General features: G+C 32.8%; 1 protein-coding gene across 1 annotated transcript in view; it reads right to left on the bottom strand.

Moving 5' to 3' along the window:
- Positions 1-20,127, bottom strand: part of LOC126832520 (potassium voltage-gated channel subfamily H member 8) — a 109,726-nt gene that overhangs the window by 32,623 nt on the left and 56,976 nt on the right. Inside the window, exon 3 of the mRNA XM_050563332.2 lies at positions 6,487-6,624. Coding sequence (XP_050419289.1) covers positions 6,487-6,624 — 138 coding nt within the window. The remainder of the gene's footprint in view (positions 1-6,486; positions 6,625-20,127) is intronic.

Genomic DNA, 20,127 nt, shown 5'->3' with positions numbered 1-20,127 from the left:
AGGAGTCAAGGGTATTTCATATTGTGAAAAAGATCATTTTTATTTAATAAGATAGATAGGCATTATCAAATAAGGAGTGTGACACTTTGGCATTTTCAAATTATTATTGAATGGGTCCATGGGACTGACATTTCAAATCTAGGCATCGGAACATTGGTTATTTCGTGTATTAGTTTAAAAGTTATCAAATACTTTTAAAATTTGACAATTCTTTAGTCTAGATTAATCGTTTGAGTCAGAAATATCACATGTTTGTGACAATTTCTCAATAGTTTCTGTTATCCAAACTACCACAAAACTACGAAATTCAAGCCATTTAGTTTATCAATACGCATTATTTCCATTGAAGCCTGCGAGTAAATCCTATGCCAAGGTCACGAAAGCTACGTGCAAGTTCAAGGCCAACCAAGTGATACATTTCAAAACAAAGCGTGTATATTGTTGGTTATGTACATATAGATGGTTTAAACAATATTTTATTTCTTCTTACTTATATTTATATACTATAGATACAATAACAAGCATTGATGTTTATATTTATATACTATATATATAGATACAATAACAAGCATTAATGTTTATATAAAATCGCTTCCATAAATAATGTTCATTAAAAAGTTTGACGACTGGATTGATTCAGTTTATATATTTTACCAGGTGTTTTTCCGTGTTCATGGTATAGAATAGTAATCACCATCCAATTAGACATTTTACCCCATCTTGCATAAAACTGTAAAAGCCTTTCTCTTGTTTACTTACACCTTACGATGTTATTGTAGGTGATGGAATATGTTTAATATTGCTGGATGAATGAATCTAAGTAAGAATCTCACTTGTGATCAATAATCTGCAGTAATACAGCTAATTGATTTAGGTAAGCAAATCCAATCTAATTAAAAACAATGTAACCTAATTTATATCATATTTATACCCGGTACACCAAAAGGCAGTTTTAAACAAAATAGGGGCCTACCATTTTTTGGGAGTAATTAAAGTTTACAGAAAACAATCACTGGAAATTGTGTTCTGTTAATTTATTTCCCAATCGCTAAATGCGACTTAAAGATTGTAATCCGAGTTGTTTTCGGTGGTTTTTGGTATGGAGCTCTAACCATTCAAATAGATGAAACAGAATATTAAAGTGTTTGTATAAACATGTGTTAATTTATTACAAACAAATAAGCAGCTATGTTTTATATATTAACCATGGCCCTTGATTTAATAAAACATGAGACAAACCACTAATTGCTTTAATATTTATCACCATGTACAATTTGGTGACCAAAATCCCTAGTGTTGTTAATTCTTTTTATAAATGAAATTTTACACAACGAGAGGTCATAAATATTCATTTATTTTAGACTTGCAGTGATGTGCAAAAAACAGCATGCTTTCCCGCCATTTGATGAATTATACACAAAGAAACTGATAATAGTCATATTGTTAACACATTATGGATATTGATCTTATACATTCATCTACATAACATCCACAATCATATGAAGGATAAACAATTCATTCCACTTCAAGTGGGCCAGGGGTTGGAAATCGACCCCCTTGAAAAAATATGTTATTGCACATGTAAAGATAGGTTGCCAAGCAACGAAACATACGCCCACAGCAACTAAATCGTCCGGGCAGTCAACAAGGGTTGTTGCATATTTTTATTTTTTTCGGTAATGAAACATTTATAATACACTAAAATCTGATTAAGAGCAACAACTCACGAAGTAATTATCAGAAAACTATTAGAGTTTGTTTGGTTTTTATAAAGTTCTGCCCCATGCTAACGTTTTGTATGCAAAGCTTTTAATATCATGGATTTAACTGTTCAAGTCATAAAAATTCATTGAAAATCAATATACTTGTTCATCTCAAGATCTTAAACTCTGTGTATCAATCTGAAGTCAATCGGATGATAACTTTAGACTTTAGAGCGTCACAAGATTTTGCAAAGTGATCAATAATTATCGGAAATCGTTGAAAATCAATAGGAATCTTCGTCTCATGACCTCAAACACTGTGTATAAATTTAAACTCAATCAGATATTAACTTTAGCCTCTAGAGCATCCACAAGATTTTTTGAAGTGATCAAGGGCCATAACTCTGACAGTAATTATCGGAAATCGCTGAAAATCAATAGGCTTCTTCGACTCATGACCTTAAACACTGTGTATAAATTGAAAGTCAATCGGATATTAACTTTGGCCTCTAGAGTGTCAACAAGATTTTTCAAAGTGATCAGGGGCCATAACTCTGGCAGCAAATATTGGAAATCGCTGAAAATCAATAGGCTTCTTCGTCTCATGACCTTAAACACTGTGTATAAATTCAAAGTCAATTAAATATTAACTTTGGCTTCTAGAGCATCCACAAGATTTTTTCAAGTGATCAAGGGCCATAACTCTGGGAGTAATTATCAGAAATCGATGAAAACCAATAGGCTTCATCCTCTTATGACCTTAAACACTGTGTATAAATTTAATGTCAATCGGATATTAACTTTAGCCTTTAGAGCATCCACAAGATTTTTTGAAGTGATCATAACTCTGGCAGTAATTATCGGAAATCAATAGGTTTCTTCGTCTCATGACCTTAAACATTGTGTATAAATTTAAAGTCAATCGGATATTAACTTTGGCCTTTAGAGCATCCACAAGATTTTTTGAAGTGATCAAGGGATAACTCTGGCAGTAATTATCGGAAATCGCTGAAAATCAATAGGCTTCTTCGTCTCATGACCTTAAACACTGTGTATAAATTTAAAGTCAATCAGATATTTACTTTAGCCGGATGGACGGACGGACGGACGGACGGACGGGGACGATGACAATATACGACCACATTTCAATGTGGGCGTATAAAAACTAGAAACTGTGCAAAATTTGGGGCCTGTAGCTTGAAAATTGACTGAGATACATTTGAGTTACATGAGTTTCCCATAAGTTTTCGAAACAAAATATGGATCAGTAATTTACTCAAGTTTCAGATATCTTATTTTTAACTTTCTAGTGAACATGTACAGCTCCCATTTAGTTGTCTAAAGGAACTTTTTGTGTAGATTACGAATCTGCAATCAGATTACAGGTGAGTGGTAGGGTTCGCATGCTACTTGGTCATAAAAACCAAAAAAAAAATGGTCTGTCTAATTGTATATTTTCTGGATTTTGTAGCTAGGAGCTACAAAATAATAGATATGGACCCATATTTTGGCCTATCGAGAGATTGCCGGTAGTACTACATACCAGTCTTCACTAGATTCCCAGTAAATTGGCCTTGAATGTGGTTTTAGACACAAATTTTCGAAAATTGCCTCATATTTTTGAGCCAATAGAACTCGGTAGATGAACACCTAAAAGTCTGAAACTTTGTGTAACTATAGTTTGTACTAAATGTCTCCAGCATACGTTAAAACCATTCTTGTTCCATGCCATTTCAATATTTTTCGATTTTTTCAAAATTTGTGTTTTGGGTCATTCCATGTCAATTATCACCCAATGAGTTAAACCGTACCTCTTTCGATTTTGCTGAAATTTGGTTTACATGCTTGACAGAAAAAGCTGATCTATTCTAGCCTCCAGGGACATCAATGTTGTTTTTACCTAAACTCTTGATGTTCATTCATATATCTTACATTATAAAGCAAATAGATATTAAAATCCACAAACAGCATTAGGTCTTCACGCGAGAAATATTTTCATACAAGAATGGTAATTTTAATGAGCTCAATAGATTTATACAAAACATTGACACGAAAATCAAACTGGAATATTTAAGCACATTTATTTTATCGACAGAGAGAGACAGAGAGAGAGAGAGAGAGACGGGGTTTAACATCCACTTGACACAAACTAGGTCATTTTGGGACTAACATATCATTCAATTTTATTTAAATAATTTGCTTGCGTGTAGGGGTCTTTAGCAGTGGGAGGAAACCGGAAGACCAGGAGAAAACCCACGAGATGGGACAGGTGACTCTACTCCTTGACATGTACAACTGGGGAATCGAAACCCTGCCAGTTGACTCAATGAAACCCCTTATGATACAGTGCACATGCGCTAACCATTCGGCCATCCAACCCCCCTTTATTTTATGGTAAAATAAGTGAACATAAAGGCAATACAATTCCAAAAGATAGGTTGCCAGGCAATGAAACATACGCCCACAGCAGCTAAATAGTCAGAGCAGTCAACAAGAGTTGTTGCATATTTTTACTTTTTTTGGTAATAAAACATTTATAATACACTAAAATCTGATCAAGAGTAACAACTCATTAAAGATACATTATGGGAGATTAGATAACGAGAGGGCAGTTCTCACTATAATAGTTAAAAACTACATAATGTGAAGGCAATTTGTTGAAAATTTCATTCAAATTGATCCTCTATGATCCGAGAAATAAGCGGTTGAAATTCCCTGCTAGCCTTGATCATCATTACTAAAGTCAGTACGATAAACAGCATAGTCTCGATTATCCATTTAATCGTTAAATCGTGAAGGAAAGTTATGCAGTAAATCGGCTCACAATCCACTAAATATCACAGGCTAGTGATGCCATCTAGATTTGATTATGGTCTGGATAGGTTAATTAATGTCTAATTAATAAATTAGATAACATTTCAGGCCTAAAGAAAGACCTGCAATAGGCAGATTTAGCTCTTGCATAATGTATGTTTAAGTAATTATCAGAAAACCATTAGAATTTGTTTGGCCCGTGCTAACATTTAGTATACGAAACATTTAATATCATGAATTTAGCTGTTCAAGTTATAAAAATTAATTGAAAATCAATATACTTGTTCGTCTCAAGACCTTAAACTTTGCGTATCAATCTGATAACTTTAGCCTCTAGAGCTTCACAAGATTTTTCAAAGTGATCAAGGGCCATATTTGCCAGTAATTATCGGAAGTCTCATGACCTTAAATACTGTGTATAAATTTAAAGTCAATCAGATATTAACTTCGGCCTCTAGAGCGGTCCACAAGATTTTTTGAAGTGATCAAGAGCCATAACTCTGGCAGTAATTATTGGAAATAGCTGAAAATCAATAGGCTTCTTCATCTCATGACCTTAAACACTGTGTATAATTTTTAAGTCAATCGGATATTAACTTTAGCCTCTATAGCGTCCAGAAATTGTTTTGAAGAGATCAAGGGCCATAACTCTGGCAGTAACTATCGAACAGACGGGAGCTAGGGCTGTACGATATTCTCGATATAGACATTTATCGCGATATTGTATTTTCAGACCAACTACGATATCATATGGCCAAAAATCATCGATATAGTGGTTTATCGAATATCGCCAAAAACTTAAAATATCGAAAAAAAATTATCATAAAAATAGATAATAAATACATTATATACGTACAGCAGTGGAAATTAGCCGACGGCAATAAACTATAATAAAACTAATGTTTTGAGAATCGTTAAATGTTGAAAACACTTGCGCAGTGTCCGCAGCCGTTTTTCACTGCATCGTGTATGTGTTACTTCTACTTTGTTTTTAGTCGACGATAAATTGTCAGTTGTTACTACATGTAAAGCTTAGGCCTACTAAACACCTGAAATTTCCCACTACCGCGGCAAATAACCAGGCTATAAATAGGTTGTCATATTTTTAAAAAACAAATATTTTTAGAAAACTCTACAAAACTTAATTTCTGAAAGCAAAAATAAAACGATCTATAAATAGATAACTGTCACTGTTAGGCCAGGAATATCGCAGCCACTCGAATGCTTGAATGGAAGATAGTCCGGATCATTTAGTATTTGTTAAACTGTTTGAACTTACAATACAAAACTTGAAGACCGCATTTAATTTACTTCCGCTGCAGGTGATATTTGAGAATTTTCTTACACAAGGTCACAAGCAGACGCTTTTTAAACATTAGGGGTTGTATATTAAATTTATATCCAAAAAGGATGGTGTTTTGTTCATTTTAATAAATCTATATTATAAAAAAAGCAAAGTTTAAAGTGTATGAATAAAGCAATTCTTACCCACAAGTCTTACTCACACTGTAGTCAGCTTTAATGCATTTATATTTAATTTATTTAATAGCAAAGTGACATATTATTAAATATCGCGATATTTAACTATATCGTTGGAAAAAATGCCAATATCGATATCGTCCCTTTTTGCAATATCGTATAACCCTAACGGGGGCGACAACAATATACGACCACATTTCAATGTGGGTGTACAACCAGGGTTTAATTCAGACATAAGAGATATCCGAATCCGCGAAAGATTACAAAAAAACCCCAAAAAACAGCATTTAGAAAATAAAGATCAACGCAATCAAGTTAACGATTTTAAAAAAATTCCTAAAAACAAATGACAATGATAAAATTGTAGACAACATCAATAATATATCGAAAGCAAAGGAAAATTACTAGAAATACATGAAGCAATAAATGTTGAATAATGTTGAATAATTTGATGTACCTCTAGACTGATACTCACCACGTGGACACTCACCATTTATATCTGTAACACTATTATCCAATAAATTCACTTTATCTCTTGTAATGTCTTTATGTGAGACCAGAAATAATACAACTTGTCGTTTCTCATTTTTTATTGGGACAATATCCAAAAGGCACCAAAAAGGACTTCCTGAAATAAAAGAATCAAATCAGTAATGCAAACAATGCTGCTTTGGTATAATTATCTCATCCATGCAAATTTGAAAAGTAAATCATATTAAGGAAGTAAATTAACTACAAGACAATGAACAACAACATGATCACAAATAGTTAGTCTAGTTTACTTGCCAATATCAAATTCTGGAGATCTGTATATTGTTGTTCCCAAGATTAAATATCTGTTCACTGGGATTACGAAAAAAGTTGGATGGAGGGGGCGGGGGGCAGGGGATCTGTAACTCGAGAACAAAAGTTTGCTTAAGGGTAAGTCCCTTAACCCTTAACCGGTCATTGTTGACTATAGTCACCACAAGTTATACAGCTAAGTGGTCACGGTCGACTAAAGTCGACCACAGCAAGAACCTTTTTGATAAGCCGCATTCTAGTATTTAGTTTTGTATTTAATTGATATGGCCACACATGCGTGTCAGACAGGAACTTGTCTTGTCAAGGGCATTATGAAAAACATGTCTTTGTTCAACAATTTTTGACGAAAAATGTAATTTAACGATGTCGGGAATGTTAAAGACGCTCAAAGTGGTTGAAATACTTATGAATGATTCCGACTCGGATTATATCGATGACACCGATTCTGAAGAAAATATTTCTGATGAAAAGGTCTTAGAATGATTTGCAAATTATAGATCAACTTATCCCCTTCAACTTTTTTATTGGTGTCATGAGTCGATTGAAATAGGCATACAAAATATTTATTTAGCCTGACCACTTGACGTCATGACATCAAAATGACGTCGACCGGTTAAGGGTTAATAACTTCGATGTTTCATACCAGATTTGAAATAAATCCATTAATAACTCAATTGCATTCACATTCACAACTGTTGACTAACGTACCAATTGACAATGACCAAAAGGTATGTTAACTTTTAACACTATGATTAATAAATCTAGATATCTACAATAGACATCAGACATTATATATTAAGTATATCAAATTTTAAAGAGAGAGAGAGAAATGGGATTTAACATCCACTCGACACATCATTCCCGGACTAACATATGGTGCAATTTTATTTCAATAAATCGCTTGTAAAGAGAGTAAGCCAGAGGTTAGACAGACGACCCTACTCCTTGTCACGTACCACACCACTTGACTCAATGACAGACCTTATGCCTACAAGGTTAGACAGACGACCCTACTCCTTGTCACGTACCACACCACTTGACTCAATGACAGACCTTATCATTTAACGTGCACACGTAAACCACAATCTATAAAAGTTTAAAAGATTCAATGATAAATGTAGTAGTCCGGTGGCTGAAGGAGGGGAATTTATGAAACCAAGTTTTTCTAGACCAGATTTTTGCATAGATTCCGAATCTGGGTGGTGATCAGGCATTTGAGGGGGTGTTTTCGAGATATAGGGGTCAAATGTCTACAATGGGGGGGGGGGGAGGTATGTCATTATGTTGACATAATATATTAATAAAACATAAATTTCTAGGACTGCCCATCTATAAATAAGTGTTTATGATGCCCCTGGACAACTGTTTTGATTTATGGGGAGGTGGGGCGGGTGTAGCAGGTTTGCGCATATGGAGGGGTTGGGTGGGGATAAAACTGGCGGGGAAATGAGTTCACGTTGATTTAAATGATGATTTTCTAAGAGCTTGATGAAACATCTCTAAATATGTTTATAAGATTCCTATTGTATGGGGGTGGATGCCGGGGTGATTGCCCGTCGTGGGGGGGGGGGGGGCGGTGCGGGTGATGGCAACATGTATTTTTGTGGACAGAAATCATTTCGTTCATAATTGAGCTTAAAGTGGTATCTCGTTAGCGTTTTCATTCAAAATATTAAATTATAATGGTACTTTTCAAGAGATCTGGAAATGTAAATCCAATATACATTAAATCATATGAGCGAGATAAATATTTTCTTGGTTGCTGGCCAACAGCTCGCATATCCTTTGGATATGCTTCAGAAACCAATTCACATTGTAAATCTTCATTCCAGCCATGCAGCAAAAGACCGCGTATACTGCAAGATGGTAATAAAGACAGGTCTGTTATTTTTTCACCCAGAAAATCTTTTTTCTAGCGTCATCTAGTGATGTAAGTCGTCTTTCGCGATATTTTCTACCTTTGCCCGTCTCATTATCGATCAAAATTTGTATATTTGGATCATCGTTTGCGAAGAGAATGATTGGGATGTCTATTTCGCCCGAGCAAGAACGCAGAATACAATTTGTTTCAGCACCTCCATTAATTTGCAATGCGAAGAGGAGTAGGTAAGATATTTTGGTGTCATCGTGGTTAGTTGTCAGTTCTAGGATATTCTCGACACTTTTAATACTAATCTTGATATTTTTTGATCCAATCAAGATTAGTATTGAAAGTGTCGAGAATATCTCGGCCTACGGTACATGCTTTTATGTTTTATTAATATATTATGTCAACATAATGCCCCCCCCCCCCACACACACACCTGCTATCCCCACCCCACAATTCAAAACAGTTGTCCAGGGGCATCATAAACACTTATTTATAGATGGGCAGTCTTAGAAATTTATGTTTTATTAATATATTACGTCAACATAATGACATCTCCCCCCCCCTCATTGTAGACATTTGACCCCCTATATCTCAAAAACGCCCTCTCAAATGCCTGATCACCACCCAGATTTGGAATCTACGTAAAAAACTGGTCTAGAAAAACTTGGTCTCATAAATGCCACCAGACTATAGTGTTCACAAGACATGGTGGATAGATGGTGGGGAGGGGGCTACAGCAACTTATATAGCAGCATGAGATACCTATTCACAGGGAAGAAAGAAAACCATTATAAATGTATACAATAGTAAGTACAGGAGGACTGCACTACACACAACACAAAACCTACAAGATAAACAAACTAAACAGACATTGCAAAATATAAACAACAAATTCATGTGAAACATGCACTAGCAGGCACAGATTTAAGGAGGGATGGGGGCGGATGATTTCCCGTTCCCCCCCCCCCTCCCATAAAACCAAGTTACCACCCCTAGTGTTCACAAAAAAATAACAATAAAATCAATAAGAATCATAACATAACAAGAACTTTATGTCAACTTGAATAAAACTACTTTCTGGCTAGATAATGACATGTGTAAGGTTATAGAACGATACTCAACTCTAAAGATTTTTTTGAAAACTGATGACAATCAATTTTATTGCATTATATAGGATTTGCTGTGTGAAAACCTTTACCATACTGAAAGATTGTTTGAAATGTCATGCAAGCAATGGGTTTAACTGAAAACAGTTCTCAGTTGTTTATATGTCTGTGATATTTCTATTTGATCCTCTAAATGTTTCGGTAGGATCTGCAGTAAAATCTTACTCTTTAAAACCACCTACTTTGATCATGGGAGCTTATATAGTCTGCACATAAAATGTCATCATGCAAATCCTAATACTACAGGTATTAGTTTTAAAGCCCACTATATTTAGTTTATTCTTTATAATAAATTATGTCATCAAAGTTATGGCGTTATATTAACATTATACAACACCACTGGTTACTATGACTTCTCTTGTTCAAATTTTATTTGTGTAGTTGTGTTCTGAGCAGAAGTAAGTTTTTAAGAGGGTTTTTGTAATACCTATGACTTTGTTTTTATCCACAGGAAAATGTGGGTGTATAAAATTTTCAAGCTTTTCTTGGTACGCCTACATACTATAGGCGCAGTGCTTTGTGCCTTCGATGGCTCCCTATACTCTAAACGCATATCATTTACTGGTATGTCACCATCCTCTAATATATGATGGAATTCAGTAGATTGACCTTGTGCACTTTAAATTACTGATGACAGCTTGTTTTTATTTCTATCATGCAGGTCTCTTTTAAATAGACAACTTGATATGTACATTATAATTGTTTTATATGTATTTCAAGATGCTGTTATGTCTTTAGTGCACCGATTGCCTGGGATCTTTATATTAATTATTTCTGGCATATTTTCTATGAAAAGTTTTTGCTATTTCTATACGTTATTTCTATATGCTATTATTAGCTAATAATCTAAGAGTTTTTGCTATTTCTATATGCTATTATTAGGTGATAATCTAAGAGTTTTTGCTATTTCTATATGCTATTATTAGCTAATAATCTAAGAGTTTTTGCTATTTCTATATGCTATTATTAGGTGATAATCTAAGAGTTTTTGCTATTTCTATACATTATTTCTATATGCTATTATTAGCTAATAATCTAAGAGTTTTTGCTATTTCTATATGCTATTATTAGGTGATAATCTAAGAGTTTTTGCTATTTCTATATGCTATTATTAGGTGATAATCTAAGAGTTTTTGCTATTTCTATACATTATTTCTATATGCTATTATTAGCTAATAATCTAAGAGTTTTTGCTATTTCTATATGCTTTTATTAGCTAATAATCTAAGAGTTTTTGCTATTTCTATATGCTATTATTAGCTAATAATCTAAGAGTTTTTGCTATTTCTATATGCTATTATTAGGTGATAATCTAAGAGTTTTTGCTATTTCTATACGTTATTTCTATATGCTATTATTAGCTAATAATCTAAGAGTTTTTGCTATTTCTATATGCTTTTATTAGCTAATAATCTAAGAGTTTTTGCTATTTCTATATGCTATTATTAGCTAATAATCTAAGAGTTTTTGCTATTTCTATATGCTATTATTAGGTGATAATCTAAGAGTTTTTGCTATTTCTATATGCTATTATTAGGTGATAATCTAAGAGTTTTTGCTATTTCTATACATTATTTCTATATGCTATTATTAGCTAATAATCTAAGAGTTTTTGCTATTTCTATATGCTTTTATTAGCTAATAATCTAAGAGTTTTTGCTATTTCTATATGCTATTATTAGCTAATAATCTAAGAGTTTTTGCTATTTCTATATGCTATTATTAGGTGATAATCTAAGGATGATATGTTGTCTTGTTTCCTTAAATTTGGATTATTTAGTGCATATTTGAATACTAACATTGTATCTGCAAGCTGATACTTTGGAATCTTACTGTCAACTCAGGTCAAAGGTGATGAAAATTAATGATCAGGATGTATAGAAAATGTGTACTTATTCTGGTATTAGTAAGTGACCTAATAATGAACAGTATGTTTTATATTTTATTTTCAGTTAATCGTCTCCAATGAATTGTCATTGTTTTGTGGGGAAAGAAGATTATTGGTGTGTGAAGGGACGCATTGGGACACATTGAGCGAACGCCTACACCTGGGTACTTACTTGCAAGGAAAACATGTATATTAATATTTTATTATTAGATCACTATGGCTACTCATCTCTGTAAGTAAAACTTACATTGTTTTCTTATCTTACGTGAGGTACATAGGTCTAAAAATATATATTGCTTGACTTCAATATTCTTTAAATATGGAAATACATTGTTTATATAAATAGTCAGTTAGTTTTACTCTGCACTTAATGTTGTATTATCTCTGAAGGTTTTATCACTTTGGTCACTTTTTAGACAGAATCTTGTAGAGTTGAATTGGTTTCTTCATCCACCTTTAGTATAATTAAGTTTCAAGCATAAATATTTTGATTATTACTATTATTATTATTTTGTGTACTATTGGTAATATCATTGTCCACAGATTTCTTATTTACAGTTTAAAGATACATTCTAGGGTACAAACTGGGTGATTTGATGATATATTTGGACTAAAAACATATTCAAACTAAGTTCTTTGAATGACATTAGAAGTTCATTATAACACAACTTTATGGATTACTACTTCTTAGCTTACATGCAAGTTTCATTACTCTTACAGGTATCTTTATCAAGCAATGATCAATAATGAATAATAACCTTACGTTTATAGTACATCCATGAGTAATAACAATATAACAATCAAAACATAACATTAATTAAGACTTATAACAACAATCATTTCCCTTTGAATATGACTTCACTATCTCCCTTAAATGTAACAGATTAAATTGGGGACTGAAGCCACCAACTAGACTAAATTATAATTCTGCAATCAATACCGATGTACTATAAATGTAAGGTTATCTCCTAATTGATCATTGCTTGATAAATATACCTGTAAGAGTATTGGAACGTTGCATGTAATAAACCAAGAAGTAGTAAATCCATAAAGTTGTGTTATTATGAATATTCAAACTAATTAATTTATCATAATTTTGCTTCAAATTCTTCTCAAAACATTGCAATTGTCAGGGAATACCCGGCTATAAAAAATCGATCAAAAGAGGACATGTTTGTGTCACGTGTCACAACAGGTGGGAAGTTGGAGGAGAATTCATTGCATACACAAGACGATGTTGCCTTTATCGCTGACTATTTATTACAAATATCGAAGCCTAATTAAATTGTCGGATTATCCACTGCCCACGTCTTTTTCCGTGTTTTTTTTTATCTCAAAAAGTGTTTTACGTCTAACTCTTCACAAAGTTTATCAACATATACATCAAACGCTCAATCTCCGCGTGCAACCTTCGATGTCACGCGTGCAAACACTCTTAATCGTTGGGCTGTCGAAGAGGGAAACCCGTACATTTTTGTCCTGTATACGCTTCATGAGTGTTTTTCTGGGAATCCAGTATTTTTCTAGTAAGATTGGATATTTCTACTTTCCATATATACCAAAATTGCCATACTTTTATTGGAAATAACCACCCGATAAATAATTTTCGGGGAACGTAGCTTATATTCGTTTATAAATATTATATTGTGTAAATGGTTTTAGTTTAAAGTTGCAGCCATGATGGTTTTTAAGAAAATTCATAATTTAAGTCAAGTTAATATAGTTGATTAGTTTATTGGATATACATTTATTATTTATACATATTTTCCATACAGTTTTATATAATATCCTATGTTTTATTACAGACCATAATCAAGCGTCTCTGGCTAATTCAATAAGAAACAATTCTAGGGTAAGAACTAATAATATTATTATTATTATTAACCCCTGTTGTAATTTCAAATTATTCTGAATCTTATATATATTGCACAATATAGCTAATTTAGGAATAAAATACTATTTACAAGAACATTACATCAGATTTTCCATAAAATTTTATTATTATTATTATCATTAAGCTTACATATTTCATATGAAAGCTTATTGTTTCTGTTAAGATTATTATTATTTTTTTTTGTGTGTGTTTTCTGCAAATAGGATTTCTAAGAATCTGACCATAGGATGTTTCTGAAACTTTGACCTACCCCCCCCCCCCCAAAAAAAATGGGTGGTGAGTATTGTTTAAATATTCAAAACGTTGTACGAATTCGAAATCACCAAATTTTACGAATGAAAAAACTAACAATGCATAGTCGTAACGTTGTTGTTTATTGACCTTATTTACTAATTCTTTTTTCTTTGAGTACCTTAACGAAAGTCATTTTCACCTGCAATTTCAGATTTTCGTTCCGGAAGTTAAGACCAATTTGACAATTTCTTTAATAGTTGTACGATTTTCATGAAATTTCGAATGTAAGTAGATCATACCGATGCGAATTAAAAGATGTCATTAGAAACTTTCTAACTTATCTCCCCTTGGAGAAATTAAGGATCAAAGTTTTCAAAAAAATTGACGAAATATAGGTCAGATCATCTTGAATTATTTTTTCGTTACTAGCTACGACACTACTGATTCGTACACAAAAAATGGAGTTTATAGCTCAATACGGAAGTGCCACCATCTTGAAATGTGAAATATTCCTAAGGCTTTTTTGATATTTTACTTACAGACACGGGAGTTATATTTTCTGAATCCTTGAAGGATGCCTAAAAAACTTTCAGAGCAGAATTTTGATTTCGGTCAACTGATGGTCGCCATTCTGAATTGAATATGGAAAACAGTGAAAAATCCACATTAACGGACGTCAAAATAAACACAATAGGCCGTAGTATGTTCAATGCATTTTCTATTTCTGAAATTAATACATTCCAGGATAGCCGGGATCAGGGTCAAATTTTGGGTATTTGAAAATTTCAAAATTTTGAATTTCGCCTTAGACATTTTACGTGCCGATAAAGTTGTTTACAGGACAATTTATGTCTTTAATTTTCAAAATGTACAAATTTAACCTAAATATTCAAACAGCTGAGGTCAATCTGTTTCAAAAAATATTAGTTCCGTTCAATGTTATCTCATTTCATTTTTCGATATTTTCCTGCCTTTTTTTATTTCTTTCCCGCCATTTTCATTTCGTTTTCTCACCCGTCCCGATTTTGAACGGCTTGATCCATTTTTCTGAAACTTTGGGAACGGTAAGGTTCAGTTATTTCCCTTTTGTTTTCAAATTATTTTTTTGCCCCTGTGCAAATGTTTCTCACTATATGATATAATCCATGACACGTGGCGATGAATATGAAAGCTTTCATATCTGCATGGGACAGTAGCAGATCTAGTTAGGGTTTCACTAGGAAAGTGGGTGTGACTTAGAGATTAAAGCTATTTTGAACGTTCTGTGACAATGCAAAATGTCCGAAATCACCTTAGTGGTTAATTTTTGAAATTTTGTCGTAACATTTACAATAATTGCCAGATTTTAAGATTTGATACATTTTGACATAGGCAGCATAGCTACGGTTCTTTAGATTGTTGATTTTCGATGAATCTTCGAAGATATTAGGCGCCAAATTTTGAAAATTTAAATTTTTACAAAAAACTTTTTTATTAATGAATATTTTTTGATGATATTTTATCCAGGGCTAAAGGGTCGTCTGATTTGAGCGAAAATGTCAACAATTTTTGTCTAAATAATTTTCCTTGGCCGCTATTGGCTAATTCAGTTTTACGCTCCTAGATTCATTAATGACCGTTCGATTTGTTTGAAACAAAGTTCATATGCTCCGTTTTCCAAAATGTCATTTTTTTTGTTACCGATAAAGTTTCCTGTCGACACCGGAAGTGGCATAATTTAAACAAAAACTATAATTTTGACAGTTCGGTACCACTTTTTGAAAGCAAATATTATTTTTTCAAAATTTGTTATTACCAAATCGATGCGCAATGCAAAGGCGCACAAAACATCAGACTCAGTTTTTTTAATTTCGATTTCGTTTTCGGGCTATTTCGATTAAAAGGTGAAAAAAGGTGTAAAATTAAGCTATTTACAACCCATTCAGCGTCTTAATATTTTTAAATATTTCTTCGTAACTTTCATAAACTCGTAGCAACAATCCATACGAAGAGAATGTATCTGAAAATTAGTTTGTAATATGAGCAGTTTCCGAGAAATGGGCAATTTTGCATGAGTGACTTTTTACGCTAGTTTGTCTGTAAAAGAGTCAATTATTATTGGATTTCCATAAAAGTGACACCATTTGATGCGTAATGTCAATATTAACTAGGTCAAGCCAATTTAACATTTTCAATGTCACCGGAAATGACGTAATTTGGGCAAAAGCTGTATTTAGAGCCATAAAAACCAATAATTTATTCAAATGAGTCGTATTTGTTATTTGTTTAAAATTTTGATATTTGATTCCAATCAACTAATAGAATGAACCCATACGATCATATAGATATCACAAAATGGTTTCTAACTTTTTCAGTTTTGGAGAAACAGATGATTTTCAACAGGTAACTTTTCAAGGTTTTTGGTCCATAAAAGTGTCAATTATTATTCGATTTTCATAAAACTTTCAGTATGTGATACCTAATGCCATTTATGATTTCATACAAGTAATTTAACACTTTTACTGTCACCGGAAGTAACGTCATTTTGGCAAAAATTGTATTTATAGCCTTCAAAACAGATATTTTATTCAAATGAGTCTGATTTTTAATATTCTTAAAATTATGATATTTGATTCCAATCAAAAAATAGATTGAAACCATACGATTATACAGATACCAAAAAATGGTTTCTAACTAGTACAGTTGCAGAGAAATAAACGATTTTCTACAAGTCACTTTTCAAGGTTTTTGGTCTATAAAAGTAGCAATAATTATTCAATTTATAAAAATTTTCACCATGTGAACTGCCATTTCTGGTTTCATAAAACTAATTGAACATTTTCATTATCACCGGAATTACTGTAATTTTGTCAGGATTACTTACATGTAACCCATGTATAAAATGAATTGATATTGCTGGATTTGGTTGATTCGGCGTCCATTTTATTTGATGTGTGAAATGCTCATGTGGAAACCTGTTTAATGGTTTTATTGGTACCAGAAGTGACATGTTCAAGGGTAATGTGGCACTGGTGAAACCCGTCATTACTGCATCGCAGTTCTAGTTATTAGGCTTTCAGACTTTGTTTTTACTAAAATTATTATTATTAGGCTTTCAGACTTTGAAAGACTATTGTTTTAACTAAAATTATTATTAGGCTTTCAGACAAAACCCTGAATCTTTTCCGAGACAATGGCTATCTAACATTTTTCAATTTCGAACATTCATCTATGGCTTTTGTCGTTCGAAATTTGAAAATACGTTGTTTAGGAGACAATTTTTGTAATTTTTCAAAATTTTCAAATTTGACCTACATTTTTGGATACCTGAAGGCAATCCGATTCCAGGAATATAACTTTCATTCAGAGTTATCACACTTTATTTTTCGAATTTTCTGCCCATTTTGTGTGCCCGAGTTTCGTTTTACGGTCGAATTGACGTTTCTGAAACTTATGGAACATGAAGTTATAGTCCAAAACAAACTGATAAAACTATTTCGACAAGAATCCTTAAACGGGAAGTGGTCGAAAAAATGTCCGATATTTTGAAGAAAACGCAAAAAATGGGTGCTTTTGGGAAAAACATGATTTCTTCACCCGATATCAAAGGATTAAAGAAATTAAGGTATAGTTGGGTGGCCCGGGGATTCGACTGTCATATGATACCCATTTCACGCGGATCCTATGAGAGGGCAGCAAAATATGACATTCTGAAAATCAGGTATTTTCTGATTTGGAGCGTTTTTGGACGCCTGTATCTCGAAAACTGCTCCAAGGATTTTTTTTAAACTTTCCCTATCGAGAGTCCCTCTGGTAGTCTTGTGCATGAATTCTTCCAATAAGACATTAAAATTTCTGGAATAGGTAACATAACGTACTGAAAATCGAAAAAAGTTGAAAAATCGTGAAATTTTGGAAAATGCTCTATTACTTTATTATTTAAAAAATTTTTTACAAAAAAGTTACATATTCAGATAGCTGACGTAATTACGATTCTAACGATGTATAATATGTATTAAAATATTTAAATTTAATTTTCGATATATTGACATTTTTGCATTTTTGGCACTATTTAACATAGGGCATTTTATCTGATCAGACAATGTAATATATCATTACATAGCCCTGTGGCTATTTGATAAGCCAATCCGGTTATTAAAACTATCCCGACAATAATCTCCATACCGGAAGAATGCAAAAAATGAAGAATAAAGGTTTAAAAAAATAGCGCACTTGCGAAAAACTTGATTTCTCCATCAGCTGTTAGCAGACCAAAAGAACTAAAGTATCGTTGGATAGCCACATGAATGGACTATCATATGACATCTGAATGATACGATTTAGATTGCTAGAAAATAAATAATGGTACACCAAAAATCTAGTGTTTTCCGTTTTGGAGCATTTTGAGACGCCATTTTCTCGAGAACGAAAACTACGATTTTTCTTAAACTTCTTTTACTTAGAGTCCTATCGGTGGACTATGGCGAGAGTCCAAAAATAAAAGCATTGAAATAATATAAGTGGTCCAAAAAGAGCCTCAATCTTGAAAAAAAGTTGAAAAATCCTTAAATTACTGAAAATGCTCTTCTATTTTTCTTTCTTTGGAGAACAGCTAAAAGGATTTTTCTGAAACTTCTTGTACAGAAGGTTAGGTAACCAAACAACTTGTTAAAACTATCCCGACAATGATCCAAAAACCGGAAGTACTCGAAAAAATATCCGATATTTTGAGAAAAAAAAACCCATAAAAAGTGAAAAAAATGGTGATCTTGCGAAAAAAGTTATTACTATGTAAGATTTCACCGAATCAAAACAACTAAAGTGTCATTGGAGAGCCCGAACAATGGACAATCGTATGAAATCTAAATGGTAAAAATTCGCGGGTTAGGCAATATATAATGAAACACTGAAAATCTATTTTCCTTTTTGGACCCTATTCAGACGCTTTTATCAGGATTTCTCAGGGCCATTTTATCTGATCAGATAATGTAATATATCATTACAGAGCCCTGTGGCTATCTAATTGCCCAAATTGGTTATTAAAACTATCCCGACAATAATCTCCATACCGGACGTATTCAAAAAATGAAGAAAAAGGTTTAAAACAATTAGCGCTCGTGCGAAAAACTTGATTTCTGCATCAAATCTTAGCGGACCAGAAGAACTAAAGTGTCGCTGGATAGCCCCATTAATGGATTATCATATGACATCTGAATGATACGATTTAGATGGCTAGAAAACAAATTATGGTACACCGAAAATCTAGTATTTTCCGTTTTGGAGCATTTTGAGACGCCATTTTCTCGAAAACGAAAATTAAGTTTTTTCTTAAACTTTTTTTACTCAGAGTCCTATCGGTGGACTATGGCGTAAGTCCAAAAATAAAAGCATTGAAATAATATAAGTGGTCCAAAAAGAACCTCAATCTTGGAAAAAAGTTGAAAAATCCTAAAATTGCTGAAAATGATCTTATAATTTTCTTTCTTTGGAAAACAGCTGAATGGATTATTCTGAAACTTCTTGTACAGAAGGTAAGGTAACCATACAACTTGTTAAAGCTATCCCGACAATGATCCAAAAACCGGAAGTAATCGAAAAAAATTCCGATATTTTGAGAAAAAAAAACGTAAAAAGTGAAAAAAAAAATGGTGATCTTGCGAAAAAAAAGTGGTCTGTGGTGTGAATCCAAATTTAAAGGCATCAATATAGTATAAATGGTCCAAACGGGCCACAATTTTTGAAAAAAGTCGAAAAATCGTTATATCTGTAAATCTGCTACTAATAGTTTAAGGGAGGTAAAACTGTCCAATGGATCTTTCTGAAACTTCTGGTACAGGAAGTTAAGTTCCCATACCACTTGTTAAATCTATCCCGAAAATAATCCGTAAACAGGAAGTAGTCAAAAAAAAATTCGATAATTTAAAAAACAAGCCAACAGTGAGGCTGATGTCCCCCGCCGAAATAGGAAAATAATTAGAGGACACATATAAATTTATCACAAATTATCTTTTACAAAGTATTGAACAATCAAACAGTATATCTTTACTTATAGTCTAAGCATACAATGTTTTTGATGGAATAATTATAGCATATTAAGGGGAAAACATGCTCTATGCCTACAGATCTAGAGTTTGGTTGTATCAACGGGTCTATTTTCCATCTTGCTGCAAGTTGTGCAAAGTTCACTGTTTTCTTTCTGTCATTAAATGTCAATTCATTATTGCATACTACATATTTAATTAATTTATAATAGTTCTCACTTAATTAGAACTAAAGTTATCGTGTCCCAAAGCATC

Source organism: Patella vulgata, chromosome 9 (genome assembly GCF_932274485.2).
Source record: "Patella vulgata chromosome 9, xgPatVulg1.2, whole genome shotgun sequence".
NCBI classification, from domain to species: Eukaryota; Metazoa; Mollusca; class Gastropoda; family Patellidae; genus Patella; species Patella vulgata.
This window is presented reverse-complemented; position numbering and strand designations above follow the sequence as displayed.